At 44.2% G+C, this 16,336-nt stretch overlaps 1 protein-coding gene across 13 annotated transcripts in view; it reads right to left on the bottom strand.

Moving 5' to 3' along the window:
• The window catches only part of LOC110502169 (dedicator of cytokinesis protein 9), a 173,917-nt gene that overhangs the window by 95,127 nt on the left and 62,454 nt on the right, over positions 1-16,336 (bottom strand). Inside the window, exon 1 of one of the 13 annotated variants that reach the window (XM_090216285.1) lies at positions 6,883-7,155. The exons of 11 other annotated variants lie outside the window; for them this stretch is intronic. In XM_090216285.1, the coding sequence (XP_090072411.1) occupies positions 6,883-6,990 (108 nt within the window). In that variant the 5' untranslated portion in view covers positions 6,991-7,155. Of the gene's footprint in view, positions 1-6,882; positions 7,156-16,336 lie in introns of those variants that run through there. One more of the 13 variants, XM_090216286.1, reaches the window with a different exon arrangement.

The raw sequence follows: 16,336 nt of genomic DNA, 5'->3' as shown, positions 1-16,336 counted from the left end.
GTATGTTTCTATTTTAGGTTGGTCAGGGCGTGAGTTGGGGTGGGCATTCGATCTTTTTGTTCTATGTTTGGTATTTCTATGTGTTTGGCCTGGTATGGTTCCCAATCAGAGGCAGCTGTCAATCGTTGTCTCTGATTGAGAACCATACTTAGGTAGCCTGTTTTCCCACTCTTGTTTGTGGGTGGTTGTTTTCTGTTTAGTGTATGTCACCTTACAGAACTGTTTCCTGTCTTCCATTTCCCTTTGTTATTTTGTTTTTGTGCGTTCAGTCAATAAATTATGACGGACACTTACCACGCTGCATATTGGTCCGATCCTTCTTACTCTTCCTCAGACGAAGAGGAGATTCGTTACAATACGATATGGCACAGTTCAGACATCCACTCATCAAGCAGTAACAATACATAGTGGCCATAGAGGCACAGAACACTTGAGACGACTAAATCTATACATTCTCACCAGCTTGAGATGACTAAATCCATACCTTCTCAACAGCTTGAGACGACTAAATCTATACATTCTCACCAGCTTGAGATTACTAAATATATACATTCTCAACAGCTTGAGACGACTAAATCTATACATTCTCAACAGCTTGAGACGACTAAATCTATACATTCTCAACAGCTTGAGACGACTAAATCTATACATTCTCAACAGCTTGAGACGACTAAATCTATACATTCTCAACAGCTTGAGACGACTAAATCTATACATTCTCAACAGCTTGAGACGACTAAATCTATACATTCTCAACAGCTTGAGACGACTAAATCTATACATTCTCAACAGCTTTAGACGACTAAATCTATACATTCTCAACAACTTGAGACGACTAAATCTATACATTCTCAACAACTTGAGACGACTAAATCTATACATTCTCAACAACTTGAGACGACTAAATCTATACATTCTCAACAACTTGAGACGACTAAATCTATACATTCTCAACAACTTGAGATGACTAAATCTATACATTCTCAACAGCTTGAGACGACTAAATCTATACATTCTCACCAGCTTGAGATGACTAAATCTATACATTCTCAACAGATTGAGATGACTAAATCTATACATTCTCAACAGCTTGAGACGACTAAATCTATACATTTTCACCAGCTTGAGATGACTAAATCTATACATTCTCAACAGCTTGAGTCGACTAAATCTATACATTCTCAACAGCTTGAGACGACTAAATCTATACATTCTCAAAAGCTTGAGACGACTAAATCTATACATTCTCAACAGCTCCGGTAGAGAGCCAGGACTTTGGGTTGAGCAGCAGTACAGTTGCTTCGACATCTAGTTTGATGATCTCAGAGGGAGAGTCTTGTTAATGGACCAGTTTTAAGATGTATTGCAAGCGGCCATGCTAATAACACAGTCAGCACCTCAGTGTTGACTGGAGAGATCCCTGTTTTTGTCCCTTTCACAGTCACAGTCCACTGGACAAGTGCAAGACAGTGAGGAGGAGGGTATCTTCCTATCTGCTCCTAGCCTGTGAGGGCAATATTCTTCAGAAGAGTGACGCTGGCTTATGCAATCATGAATACACACACACACACACACACACACACACACACACACACACACACACACACACACACACACACACACACACACACACACACACACACACACACACACACACACACACACACACACACACACACACACACACACACACACACACACACACACACACACATACATACTGTGAAGACACGCAAACGTGCCCAAACATACCCTGCAGTGAGGTCTGACACACGCACACACACTTTCTAACACACTGAGAAAAGAACACGAATGACAGCTGACAGAGTCATGCTCTCAGGCCAGGTGAGTGAGGAGACATGAATACAGACTGCTGGGAGATAACAGTCCAGACAGGTGAGTGTGTGTGTGTGTGTGTGTGTGTGTGTGTGTGTGTGTGTGTGTGTGTGTGTGTGTGTGTGTGTGTGTGTGCGTGTGCCCTCTTATCCTCTGTCAGCTGAAATCACCACATCGCTATGATCACAGAGCTGACCCCACAGCTACACAAGGCCAACCTGCCATAGAGACAGCTTACTGTAAACCCTACATAACATTATAAACATAGGTAGCCTGTCCTGATTCCAGGTATTAACCTGTACATGGAATTTGACATTCTTTGAAAGCAAAAGGCACCCTTAATTCAGTGACTACACAGTGAATATGACAGTTATGTTTACTGTTAAGCCCACAGGAGCCAATACTGTGGAAACCTCATTAAACAGGGATTTTCCCAGACACTTCCTGTGCATGACACACCTGGGGGTCAGGTGACAGTAAGCCAATCATCAGCCTACGGAAGCCAACAATACGCTACACACTATTAAAGAAAACACAAAAAGCCTATTCAATTCAATACAGGGACTTGAGGAGAAATAGTACACATTTAAGTTAGCCAATATCACATGTGCATTATGTGATTGATTCCTGAGCCTTTCATTTTTAAAAATTTAACTAGGCAAGTCAGTTAAGAACAAATTCTTATTTACAATGAAGGCCTACCCCAGCCAAACGACACTGGGGCAATTGTGCACTGTCCTATGAGACTCCCAATCACAGCTGGTTGTGATACAACCTGGAATCGAACCAGGGTCTGTAGTGACACCTCCAGCACTGAGATGCAGTGCCTTAGACCGCTGCACCACTCGGGAGCAGAGAGACGCTCCCTCGTGACTTCATTACTTCATTGACTATTTACATTGACACCCTTTGTTTTTACACTACTGCTACTTGCTGTTCATCACCTACGCATCGTCACTTTACAAATTACCTCGACTAAACCTGTACACCCGCACATTGACTCGGTACCGGCTGTATATAGCCTCCACATTGACTCGGTACCAGCTGTATATAGCCTCCACATTGACTCGGTACCAGCTGTATATAGCCTCCACATTGACTCAGTACCGGCTGTATATAGCCTCCACATTGACTCGGTACCGGCTGTATATAGCCTCCACATTGACTCGGTACCGGCTGTATATAGCCTCCACATTGACTCGGTACCAGCTGTATATAGCCTCCACATTGACTCGGTACCGGCTGTATATAGCCTCCACATTGACTCGGTACCGGCTGTATATAGCCTCCACATTGACTCGGTACCGGCTGTATATAGCCTCCACATTGACTCGGTACCGGCTGTATATAGCCTCCACATTGACTCGGTACCGGCTGTATATAGCCTCCACATTGACTCGGTACCAGCTGTATATAGCCTCCACATTGACTCGGTACCGGCTGTATATAGCCTCCACATTGACTCGGTACCGGCTGTATATAGCCTCCACATTGACTCAGTACCGGCTGTATATAGCCTCCACATTGACTCGGTACCAGCTGTATATAGCCTCCACATTGACTCAGTACCAGCTGTATATAGCCTCCACATTGACTCGGTACCGGCTGTATATAGCCTCCACATTGACTCGGTACCAGCTGTATATAGCCTCCACATTGACTCGGTACCAGCTGTATATAGCCTCCACATTGACTCTGTACCAGCTGTATATAGCCTCCACATTGACTCTGTACCAGCTGTATATAGCCTCCACATTGACTCTGTACCAGCTGTATATAGCCTCCACATTGACTCGGTACCGGCTGTATATAGCCTCCACATTGACTCTGTACCAGCTGTATATAGCCTCCACATTGACTCTGTACCAGCTGTATATAGCCTCGTTATTGTAATGTCATTTTTTTGTTGTTACTTTTTGATTTTATTACTTTTTTTAAAACTTTAGTTTATTTAGTAAATATTTTCTTAACTCTATTTCTTGAACTGCATTGTTGGTTAAGGGATTGTACGTAAACATTTCAAGTTCAGGTCTACACATCTGTTGTATTCGACGCATGTGACAAATAAAATGTGATTTGATTTGCCTATTGTCAACCTTCCTCCCACTGTCCACATGACCCTTGAGGTTCTCCATATGCCTGTGTCAGGGACCAGACGAGCATATTCAGACAAACCACAGAGTAAGCCCTGGATAAGAAAATGTCTTTTCACTGACTGCAGCCCAGTCATTCTCACTCCCTCAGCCCAGCGGCATGACCACAGCCCAGTCCACTGCTACAGTGATGACCCTGATCCTCCTACAGCACTGTACAGTACAGCACAGCACAGTACAGTACAGTACAGTACACCACAGTACAGCACAGCACAGCACAGTACACCACAGTACAGCACAGTACAGTACAGTACACCACAGTATAGCACAGTACAGCACAGCACTGCACATTAGAGCACAGCACAGCACAGTACAGTACACCACAGTACAGCACAGTACAGCACAGTACAGTACAGCACAGTACAGCACAGCACAGCACAGTACACCACAGTACAGTACAGCACAGTACAGTACAGCACAGCACACCACAGTATAGCACAGCACAGCACAGCACAGTACATCACAGTACAGTACAGTACACCACAGTACAGTACAGCATAGTATACCACAGTACAGCACAGCACAGTACAGTACAGTACAGTACAGCACAGTACACCACAGTACAGCACAGTACCACACAGTACAGCACAGTACAGCACAGTACACCACAGTACAGCACAGTACAGTACAGTACAGCACAGTCCAGTACAGTACAGCACAGTACAGCACAGCACACCACACCACAGTACAGCACAGTACAGCACAGCACAGTACACCACACCACAGTACAGCACAGTACAGTACAGTACAGTACAGCACAGTCCAGTACAGCACACCACAGCACAGCACAGTACAGTACAGTACAGTACAGTACAGCACAGCACAGTACACCACACCACAGTACAGCACAGTACAGTACAGTACAGTACAGCACAGCACAGTACACCACACCACAGTACAGTACTGTATTTTCATCTCTGACAGGGTAGGTCAAGTGGTTATTTGTAGCTCAGCTGGTAGAACATGGTGCTTGTAACACCAGGCAGTGAGTTCGTTTCGCAGGACTAGCATACGTAAAATGTACGCACGCATGAATGTAAGTTGCTGTGGATAAAAACGTCTGCTAAATGGCATATATTATAATATTACATGAGGGCAACCAGAGACTTACCACAAACCATGGGTAGTGTGGCTCAGTGACAACATGGTTAAATAGTGCATATGATTTGAAACAGAAGGGCAACTTCCTTATTAACAACAAGTGCCTCTGGGAAGTTTTAGCCTTTTGATAGAAATGGCCATTCTACTCACCATAGAAACGACAGTTCTACTCACCATAGAAATGACAGTTCTACTCACCATAGAAACGACAGTTCTACTCACCATAGAAACGACAGTTCTACTCACCATAGAAGCGGCAGTTCTACTCACCATAGAAGCGGCAGTTCTACTCACCATAGAAACGACAGTTCTACTCACCATAGAAACGACAGTTCTACTCACCATAGAAATGACAGTTCTACTCACCATAGAAACGACAGTTCTACTCACCATAGAAGCGACAGTTCTACTCACCATAGAAGCGGCAGTTCTACTCACCATAGAAGCGACAGTTCTACTCACCATAGAAACGACAGTTCTACTCACCATAGAAGCGGCAGTTCTACTCACCATAGAAGCGGCAGTTCTACTCACCATAGAAGCGGCAGTTCTACTCACCATAGAAACGACAGTTCTACTCACCATAGAAACGACAGTTCTACTCACCATAGAAACGGCCGTTCTACTCACCATAGAAACGGCCGTTCTACTCACCATAGAAACGGCCGTTCTACTCACCATAGAAACGGCTGTTCTACAGAACAAGGCCAGTTCAGAGGTTCTAGACTAGTCATGAAGCTGCTAGCATAACAAGGCCATTCTAGACTAGTCATGAAGCTGCTAGCAGAACAAGGCCAGTTCAGAGGTTCTAAACTAGTCATGAAGCTGCTAGCAGAACAAGGCCATTCTAAACTAGTCATGAAGCTGCTAGCAGAACAAGGCCATTCTAAACTAGTCATGAAGCTGCTAGCAGAACAAGGCTAGTTCAGAGGTTCTAGACTAGTCATGAAGCTGCTAACAGAACAAGGCCAGTTCAGAGGTTCCAGACTAGTCATGAAGCTGCTAACAGAACAAGGTCAGTTCAGAGGTTCCAGACTAGTCATGAAGCTGCTAGCAGAACAAGGCCATTCTAGACTAGTCATGAAGCTGCTAACAGACCAAGGCCAGTTCAGAGGTTCCAGACTAGTTATGAAGCTGCTAGCAGAACAAGGCCAGTTCAGAGGTTCTAGACTAGTCATGAAGCTGCTAACAGAACAAGGCCAGTTCAGAGGTTCTAGACTAGTCATGAAGCTGCTAACAGAACAAGGCCAGTTCAGAGGTTCCAGACTAGTCATGAAGCTGCTAACAGAACAAGGCCAGTTCAGAGGTTCCAGACTAGTCATGAAGCTGCTAGCAGAACAAGGCCATTCTAGACTAGTCATGAAGCTGCTAGCAGAACAAGGCCAGTTCAGAGGTTCCAGACTAGTCATGAAGCTGCTAACAGAACAAGGCCAGTTCAGAGGTTCCAGACTAGTCATGAAGCTGCTAACAGAACAAGGCCAGTTCAGAGGTTCCAGACTAGTCATGAAGCTGCTAGCAGAACAAGGCCAGTTCAGAGGTTCCAGACACCTGACATCACAACAGTTATGCTACAACTACACCACAACAAGGAATATTGAGTGCTACAGATATTTGACTGTAAACAATATCCTCAAGCACTGCTGAAATGTGATGAAGTAACACAACCATTTCAGCTACCACTTAAAGTTTCCAACCCAAAACATGTGGTAAAGAAATTCAGCCAACTACTAAAGTAACTTTTAGTGTCTCAGTTGAAACCATTGCTAGGTTATCCCCTCATTCTGTGACTTACCACCACCTGTGGTACTGCCTCCACCTCGGCTCCAGCCAAACTCTTGTACTGCTGGGGAGAGTCAATCACCAGCTCCTTCTTAGGGGCTTTGTTAGCCCTTCCTTGCATTGTCAACAGCTGTGGTCACTAGATCCCAAAGAGCAGCAACAGGTAGCCAGCATGTCCAGGGTAAAGTTAGGGGAGTTCTCCTGAGCCCCTATAGCTCTCTCTCTCTCTCAGACCACTCTGTGTCTGAATTTCTGAGCCTCCCAGTCCTAGACTCACACCCAGGCTACGGAGAGAGACGGCCCCTCCCACACTCAGCTGCGCTGCCTGCCTGCCTTCCTGGGGGAGTTACAGCCTTCACACACACACACGCACTTACAGACACAGACACACTCACACTCACACACACACACACACACACACACACACACACACACACACACACACACACACACACACACACACACACACACACACCTCCTCCTCCTACAGTCATCTGACCCCTCAGCTTCCAACCTGGACTGTAATGACACGGACTGGCAACGCCAGGCAGACATGACACCTTCCATTCCACTGGTCTTCTAGTCCAAGGGACTGTTCAGTCCAACAGCTGTACATAGAGCTGCTTCCCATTTCAGCATGGAGAATAACATAGAGAAGTAAGACTATAATAGAAAGGGAGACTAGAATAGTGCACTTCCATCGACATACATCTAGAGAATTCATATCTGTGATGGAACACACTTACACATCAGCAAACTCAGTCTGAAACTGATTGAAACTCAGTCTGAAACTGATTGAAACTCAGTCTGAAACTGATTGAAACTCAGTCTGAAACTGATTGAAACTCAGTTTGAAACGGATTGAAACTCAGTTTGAAAGTGAAGACGCACACCTTATGAAAATCTCCAGATATACAGTATGATTGCATCTATAGAGTCAACAAGGTCAACAGTTCAATTTGTATCTATCTGTCCACTGTATGTAGCTCTGAGCTGTGGATCTTTATGTGTTCTTTCTGCTTCCTGGTGGTCACGGGGTCTCACCAGGGCCTCAGAGAGAGAGATTAGGCTTGTGTCCTGTCTGCAAAAGCCTCTGGTTGTTAATCATCCATCTACCAGAGGGGCATTTCAAGTGCTAACCCACCTCCAAGTAGGTTCAACCCTCCAGATTCCTCAATTGGCCACAGCAGGGAGGATGTTACCTTTTCACACTTGTGTCAGAGCTCAACGCAAGGTGGCAGGACCTTGGTGAGGACTACAGTTGTTCCCCTACCACTGCCCCTCTGCCCGAACAGTCAAACTCCGCCCCCCTGTCCCCACATTCAACCCCCGTCCCCCTGCAACCCACTGGCCTCTGTACACAGAACCCCCGGCCCCAAGACACAACCCCCGTCTCCCACTAGACCACTCACAAGCTGGAACCCCAGGCCCTGAAATACACAACCTTCCTCCAGCTTCACCCCCCCAGGTTGGCGACACGGAGACTCAGAGAGAAGGGGACTGGGGAACATCACAGTGGAATGAGTTACATGTCTGTCTCTTCCTGAGGGAAAACAGTGGCAGCTCTCTCTAGGTTTCACAGAGCAGCAATGAGTCATCTGAGTTCCTGTCTCTGATAAACAATGTCTGCAATGTGCCTTTGGTGCGAGACTGTCATCACTCGTACGACTAACAAACCGATGAATGACAAGTCTTTATAGGCCAACATTAAGGCTGTACATTGTTCATTATGTTATACAGTATGTATAAGATCTACCCGTTTGCTGATGCAATGCAAGGTCCATCCACCACATATTAGTGACAAAAGTCTTGTTTGGATGTTGACTCTCGTAGCAAACAACTAACTCGCGACCAAGTACAGTAATCGAGCTTCTCCTCCTGCACGCCACAACTCCATGAGGAATGTCACCAGACATGCTTTGAAACACCCACTTGTTTACTGTGTCACGGTCTCAGAGGAATCCAAATTCATTACTGTGCTGTTTATATCGATTGTGACATTCACAAATTAGCATGATGTCAACAATTCTTTAACAGCAATGACACAGTCATTGAGACGAGCACAGCACCCAGGACACAGTCATTGAGACGAGCACAGCACCCAGGACACAGTCATTGAGACGAGCACAGCACCCGGGACACAGTCATTGAGACGAGCACAGCACCCGGGACACAGTCATTGAGATGAGCACAGCACCCGGGACACAGTCATTGAGACGAGCACAGCACCCAGGACACAGTCATTGAGACGAGCACAGCACCCAGGACACAGTCATTGAGACGAGCACAGCACCCGGGACACAGTGAATCCATGTTCTATTAGTCCAGCTGAAACAACTAGACATCTGTTCTAATCCCTAACTGGGTAGTTATACAGTATATAACTACCCAGTATATATATATATATATATACACCTACTCATTCAAGGGTTTTGCTTTATTTTGTACTATTTTCTACATTGTAGAATAATAGTGAAGACATCAAAACTATGCAATAACACATATGGAATCATGTAGTGACAAAAAAAGTGTTAAACAAATCAAAGTTTATTTTAGATTTGAGATTATTGTACCATGTAGAACCATATAGAACCATGTAGAACCATATAGAACCATGTAGAAACAGGCAACTGTTCCATAGTAAATTATTATTATATTATTATTATACTAGGCTATACTATTCCCTAATAAATTATTGCTACAGTATACCTGGTCTCTGTCATAGCATTATCGAGGTGCAGAGTAAATACAAATATTGCTGTTTTTCAATTTGCATCCATAATGTTTAGCTGTGTCTTGAAGATACTGAATATGATTGATAGTGTGATGATGCACAAATCAGAGAAAGGGACAGAATGTCTGCTTCCGTTATCTTTGTGTTTCATCGTTGCTTATTCCCTTTACTGCCATCCAGCTTCCTCTGAAGCAGTCGTCATCAAGAAGAACAAGTTGCTTCCTCTGTTTAAATCATCTATATCAGCCCTAGACTTTTATTGAGTTTCATTCTGCGTCATCACTGAATCACCTTGTTATCTATTTTGGTAAATATGAGGGAAATTGGTATTGTAGGGCCTATCACACTGCATCTGGAACTAGAGGACAGTTATCAAATTATGCAATGATAGCAGTCTTTTCATTGTGACTTTTCCTCAGCTCAGTATATCAATGATAAGGTGAGCACATAGTAAAACACCCTCAACTAATCACTCTCTTTAGACTGCTATGTCAGGTCAGTCCATATCTACACCACTGCTATGTCAGGTCAGTCCACATCTACACCACTGCTATGTCAGGTCAGTCCACATCTACACCACTGCTATGTCAGGTCAGCCAACATCTACAGCACTGCTATGTCAGGTCAGTCCACATCTACACCACTGCTAAGTCAGGTCAGTCCACATCTACACCACTGCTATGTCAGGTCAGTCCACATCTACACCACTGCTATGTCAGGTCAGCCAACATCTACAGCACTGCTATGTCAGGTCAGTCCACATCTACACCACTGCTATGTCAGGTCAGTCCACATCTACACCACTGCTATGTCAGGTCAGTCCACATCTACACCACTGTTATGTCAGGTCAGTCCACATCTACACCACTGCTATGTCAGGTCAGTCCACATCTACACCACTGCTATGTCAGGTCAGCCAACATCTACACCACTGCTATGTCAGGTCAGTCCACATCTACACCACTGCTATGTCAGGTCAGTCCACATCTACACCACTTCTATGTCAGGTCAGTCCACATCTACACCACTGCTATGTCAGGTCAGTCCACATCTACACCACTGCTATGTCAGGTCAGTCCACATCTACACCACTTCTATGTCAGCAAGGTTTTTTCTGGATCAAAAGGGGGCTAAGGTGGTGGGTGTGGCAAAGGGTGTGGCAGGGGGTGTGGCAATGGGCACAGTCAGCATGGCAGAATTCTGTAGAACATTTTAGAGGCCCCATCTTGGTGGGGGTTTTTTAAAAGTGAATTTTTTTTTGTAATTTAACGTTAATTTCCTGCAATTCTACACATTGAGTCATTGAGCTGAGAGAACATTTTGGAGTTTTAAATCTAATTTCCAAGGATTCTACATATTCTGCCAAGTAGCTGAGAGAAAATGTTGCAGTTTTAAAGATACTTTCCTGCAATTCTATGCAGGAATGGCTAATGCTATGTTATTTAACATTTAACATTTAACATAACATAATAACTATATCAATATTGTTCAATTAATTGTTTTTAGAATTTTCAATTTTCCGTACTGCTTAGCTTTTATTATGGTGATTGTTAGTTCTCAAAGATTATATTATTAAAAAAAATATATAGGTGAATTTTCCTTTCTACAGCATGCCCATGATATATTCGCCATGGTTGAATATTATGGAAAATAATATAATGTAATGTAACTCTATCAGAAGATGTTAGAGTTCCAAACAGCAGGGCAATGATGTGTACAATGTAGCTGTCAGAGTCAAACAAAGCCCCTGTTGCCAGTGAAGGAGCATAGCTTAGCTATAATGTTCTCCTGTCCCAGTCAGAGTGTCAGAGTGTGAGAGAGATGGCCACGGAAAACGCCTTAATGTTATCAGCATGTCTGGAAACACTCCCTCCTAGGCAACTTCACAATGGCCTGAGACGACACACATACTGTAGGTAGGAAGTAATCCTGACAACAAAAATAAAACAATTCCCGCTTTAGCTAGACAGCTAGGGAGCTAAGTCTGTTGTTGTTTCGCTGTGCTTAGGTCCAGAATGTAAAAAGAGATGTGGGATTTTTATTGATTTTATTTAACCTTTATTTAACTAGGCAAGTCAGTTAAGAACCAATTGTTATTTACAACGACGGCCTACCCAAAAGGCAAAAGGCCTCCTGCGGGGGCTGCCATTCAAAATAAAATGTAGAACAAAACACACATCACGATAAGAGAGACACCACAACACTACATCAAGAGAGACCTAAGACAACAACATAACATGGCAGCAACACATGACAACACAGCATGGTAGAAACACAACATGACAAATACATGGTAGCAACACAACACGACAACAATAAGGTAGCAACACAGCATGGCAGCAGCACAGCATGGTAGCAGCGCAAAACATGGTACAAACATTATTGGGCACAGACAACAGCAGGGCAAGAAGGTAGAGTGAACAATGCATCACGCGAAGCAGCTACAAGTGTCAGTAAGAGTGTCCATGATTGAGTCTTAGAATGAAGAGATGGAGATAAAACTGTCCAGTTTGAGTGTTTGTTGCAGCTCGCTAGCTGCAGCAAACTGAAAAGAGGAAGGGGAGTGGTCTGAGTGTTTGTTGCAGCTCGCTAGCTGCAGCAAACTGAAAAGAGGAAGGGGAGTGGTCTGAGTGTTTGTTGCAGCTCGCTAGCTGCAGCAAACTGAAAAGAGGAAGGGGAGTGGTCTGAGTGTTTGTTGCAGCTCGCTAGCTGTTATTTAGCTGTGCTTAGGGCCAGAATGTAAAGGGACGGGGAGTGATCTGATTGTTAGATTTTTCTCTGTTAACGGCACATTGTTTTCATATGGATGTTCTGGTGAACAAAATCCAATACAGTTAAATAGTCACTATCTTTTTTAGGCCAACATAAAATCGATACTTGATTCCAAGTATCAATTTGTTTCTACTATAGGTAACTAACAATCAGCCAACAGCATACCACCCTGTATCCCACTGTGGGCTTGCCACTAAGCATGGTCGGTCCTGGTTGGTCCCTGGATGGGAGACCAGATGCTCCTGGAAGTGGTGTTGGAGGGTCAGTAGGAGGCACTCTTTCCTCTGGTCTAAAAATACATATATCCCAATGCCCCAGGGCAGTGATTGGGGACATTTTTTTTATTCAACTTTTTCACTCCGGACGTTTTATCGAAAGCAGAGTCTCACAACTCAATCGCTGGTTGAAAACTGTTTTCTGCCACTCCCAAAATATATAATTTGTAGATAATTGTCCCTCTTTCTGGGACTCACCCACAAACAGGACCAAGCCTGGCCTGTTGAGGAGTGATGGACTCCATCCTAGCTGAAGGGGTGCTCTCATCTGATCTACGAACATAGACAGGGCTTCAACTCCCCAAACTCCACAATGAAATAGGGTGCAGGCCAGGCAGCAGGCTGTTAGCCAGCCTGCCAGCTTAGTGAGGTCTGCCACTAGCACAGTCAGTGTAGTTAGCTCAGCGATCCCCATTGAGACCGTGTCTGTGCCTCTAGGTTGGGCAAAACTAAACATGGCGGTGTTCGCCTTAGCAATCTCACTAGAATAAAGATCTCCATTCCTGCAGTTATTCAAAGAGATTGTGATACCTCACATCTCAAAATAGGCCTACTTAATGTTAGATCCCTCACTTCAAAGGCAGTTATAGTCAATGAACTAATCACTGATCATAACCTTGATGTGATTGGCCTGACTGAAACATGGCTTAAGCCTGATTAATTTACTGTGTTAAATGAGGCCTCACCTCCTGGTTACACTTGTGACCATATCCCGCATGCATCCCGCAAAGGTGGAGGTGTTGCTAACATTTACGATAGCAAATTTCAAGTTACAAAACACCCCCCAACATTTTCGTCTTTTGAGCTTCTAGTCATGAAATCTATGCAGCCTAATCACTTTTTATAGCTACTGTTTACAGGCCTCCTGGGCCATATGCAGCGTTCCTCACTGAGTTCCCTGAATTCCTATCGGACCTTGTAGTCATAGCAGATAATATTACAATTTTTGGTTGACTTTAATATTCACATGGAAAAGTCCACAGACAGGGCCTCCCGGGTGGCGCAGTGGTTAAGGGCGCTGTACTGCAGCGCCAGCTGTGCCACCAGAGACTCTGGGTTTGCACCCAGGCTCTGTCGCAACCGGCCGCGACCGGGAGGTCCATGGGGCGATGCACAATTGGCCTAGCGTCGTCCGGGTTAGGGAGGGCTTGGCCTTTAGAGATATCCTTGTCTCATCGCGCACTAGCGACTGTGTGCGCCAACCAAGGTTGCCAGGTGCACGGTGTTTCCTCCGACACATTGGTGCGGCTGGCTTCCGGGTTGGATGCGCGCTGTGTTAAGAAGCAATGCGGCTTGGTTGGGTCGTGTATCGGAGGGCGCATGACTTCGTTTCTCCCGAGCCCGCACGGGAGTTGTAGCGATGAGAGAAGATAGTAGCTACTAAACAATTGGATACCTTGAAATTGGGGAGAAAAAGGGGTAAAATTCAAAACAAACAAAAAAATTAAGTCCACAGACCCACTCCAAAAGGCTTTCAGAGCCATCATCAAATCAGTGGGCTTGGTCCAACATGTCTCTAGACCTACTCACTGTCATACTCTGGACATAGTTTTGTCCCATGGAATAAATGTTGTGGATCTTACTGTTTTTCCTCATAATCCTGGACTATCAGACGACCATTTTATTATGTTTGCAATCGCAACAAATAATCTGCTCAGACCCCAATCAAGGAGCATCAAAAGTCGAGCTATAAATTCTCAGACAACCCAAAGACTAGTTGATGCTCTTCCAGACTCCCTCTGCCGACCCAAGGACGTCGGAGGACAAAAAACAGTTAACCACCTAATTGAGGAACTCAATTTAACCTTGCGCAATACCCTAGATGCAGTTGCACCCAAGCTCTGAAACAACCTTCCAGAAAATTGGAACGGAAATGGTGCCACACCATACTGGAAGTCTTCCGATGAGCTTGGAAAGACTTACCGTGCAGTATTGAAGAGCCCTTACTGCTGCTCGATCATCCTATTTTTCCAACTTAATTGAGGAAAATAAGAACAATCCGAAATGTATTTTTGATACTGTCGCAAAGCTAACTTAATAAAAGCAGCATTCCCCAAGAGAGGATGGCTTTCACTTCAGCAGCAATAAATTCATGAGCTTCTTCGAGGAAAAGATTATGATCATTAGAAAGCAAATTACGGACTCCTCTTTACTGCGTATTCCTCCAAAGCTCAGTTGTCTGAGTCTGCACAACTCTGTCAGAACCTAGGATCAAGGGAGACACTCAGGTGTTTTAGTATTATATCTCTTGACACAATTATGAAAATAATCTTGGCCTCTAAACCTTCAAGCTGCATACTGGACCTGATTCCAACTATTGAAAGAGCTGCTTCCTGTGCTTGGCCCTCCTATGTTGAACATAATAAACGGCTCTCTATCCACCGGAAGTGTACCAAACTCACTAAAAGTGGCAGTAATAAAGCCTTTCTTGAAAAAGCCAAACCTTGACCCAGAAAATATAAAAAACTATCGGCCTATATCGAATCTTCCATTCCTCTCAATTTAAAAAAAAAAAGCTGTTGCGCAGCAACTCACTGCCTTCCTGAAGACAAACAATGTATACGAAATGCTTCAGTCTGGTTTTAGACCCCATCATAGCACTGAGACTGCACTTGTGAATGTGGTAAATTACCTTTTAATGGCATCAGACCGAGGCTCTGCATCTGTCCTCGTGCTCCTTGACCTTAGTGCTGCTTTTGATACCATCGATCACCACATTCTTTTGGAGAGATTGGAAACCCAAATTGGTCTACACGGACAAGTTCTGGCCTGGTTTAGATCTTATCTGATGGAAAGATATCAGTTTGTCTCTGTGAATGGTTTGTCCTCTGACAAATCAACTGTAATTTCCGGTGTTCCTCAAGGTTCCGTTTTAGGACCACTATTGTTTTCACTATATACAGTGCCTTGCGAAAGTATTCGGCCCCCTTGAACTTTGCGACCTTTTGCCACATTTCAGGCTTCAAACATAAAGATATAAAACTGTATTTTTTTGTGAAGAATCAACAACAAGTGGGACACAATCATGAAGTGGAACGACATTTATTGTATATTTCAAACTTTTTTAACAAATCAAAAACTGAAAAATTGGGCGTGCAAAATTATTCAGCCCCTTTACTTTCAGTGCAGCAAACTCTCTCCAGAAGTTCAGTGAGGATCTCTGAATGATCCAATGTTGACCTAAATGACTAATGATGATAAATACAATCCACCTGTGTGTAATCAAGTCTCCGTATAAATGCACCTGCACTGTGATAGTCTCAGAGGTCCGTTAAAAGCGCAGAGAGCATCATGAAGAACAAGGAACACACCAGGCAGGTCCGAGATACTGTTGTGAAGAAGTTTAAAGCCGGATTTGGATACAAAAATATTTCCCAAGCTTTAAACATCCCAAGGAGCACTGTGCAAGCGATAATATTGAAATGGAAGGAGTATCAGACCACTGCAAATTTACCAAGACCTGGCCGTCCCTCTAAACTTTCAGCTCATACAAGGAGAAGACTGATCAGAGATGCAGCCAAGAGGCCCATGATCACTCTGGATGAACTGCAGAGATCTACAGCTGAGGTGGGAGACTCTGTCTATAGGACAACAATCAGTCGTATATTGCACAAATCTGGCCTTTATGGAAGAGTGGCAAGAAGAAAGCCATTTCTTAAAGATATCCATAAAAAGTGTTGTTTAAA

This window comes from Oncorhynchus mykiss, chromosome 22 (assembly GCF_057628025.1).
Source record: "Oncorhynchus mykiss isolate SJ-2025 chromosome 22, ASM5762802v1, whole genome shotgun sequence".
Taxonomy (NCBI): domain Eukaryota; kingdom Metazoa; phylum Chordata; class Actinopteri; order Salmoniformes; family Salmonidae; genus Oncorhynchus; species Oncorhynchus mykiss.
This window is presented reverse-complemented; position numbering and strand designations above follow the sequence as displayed.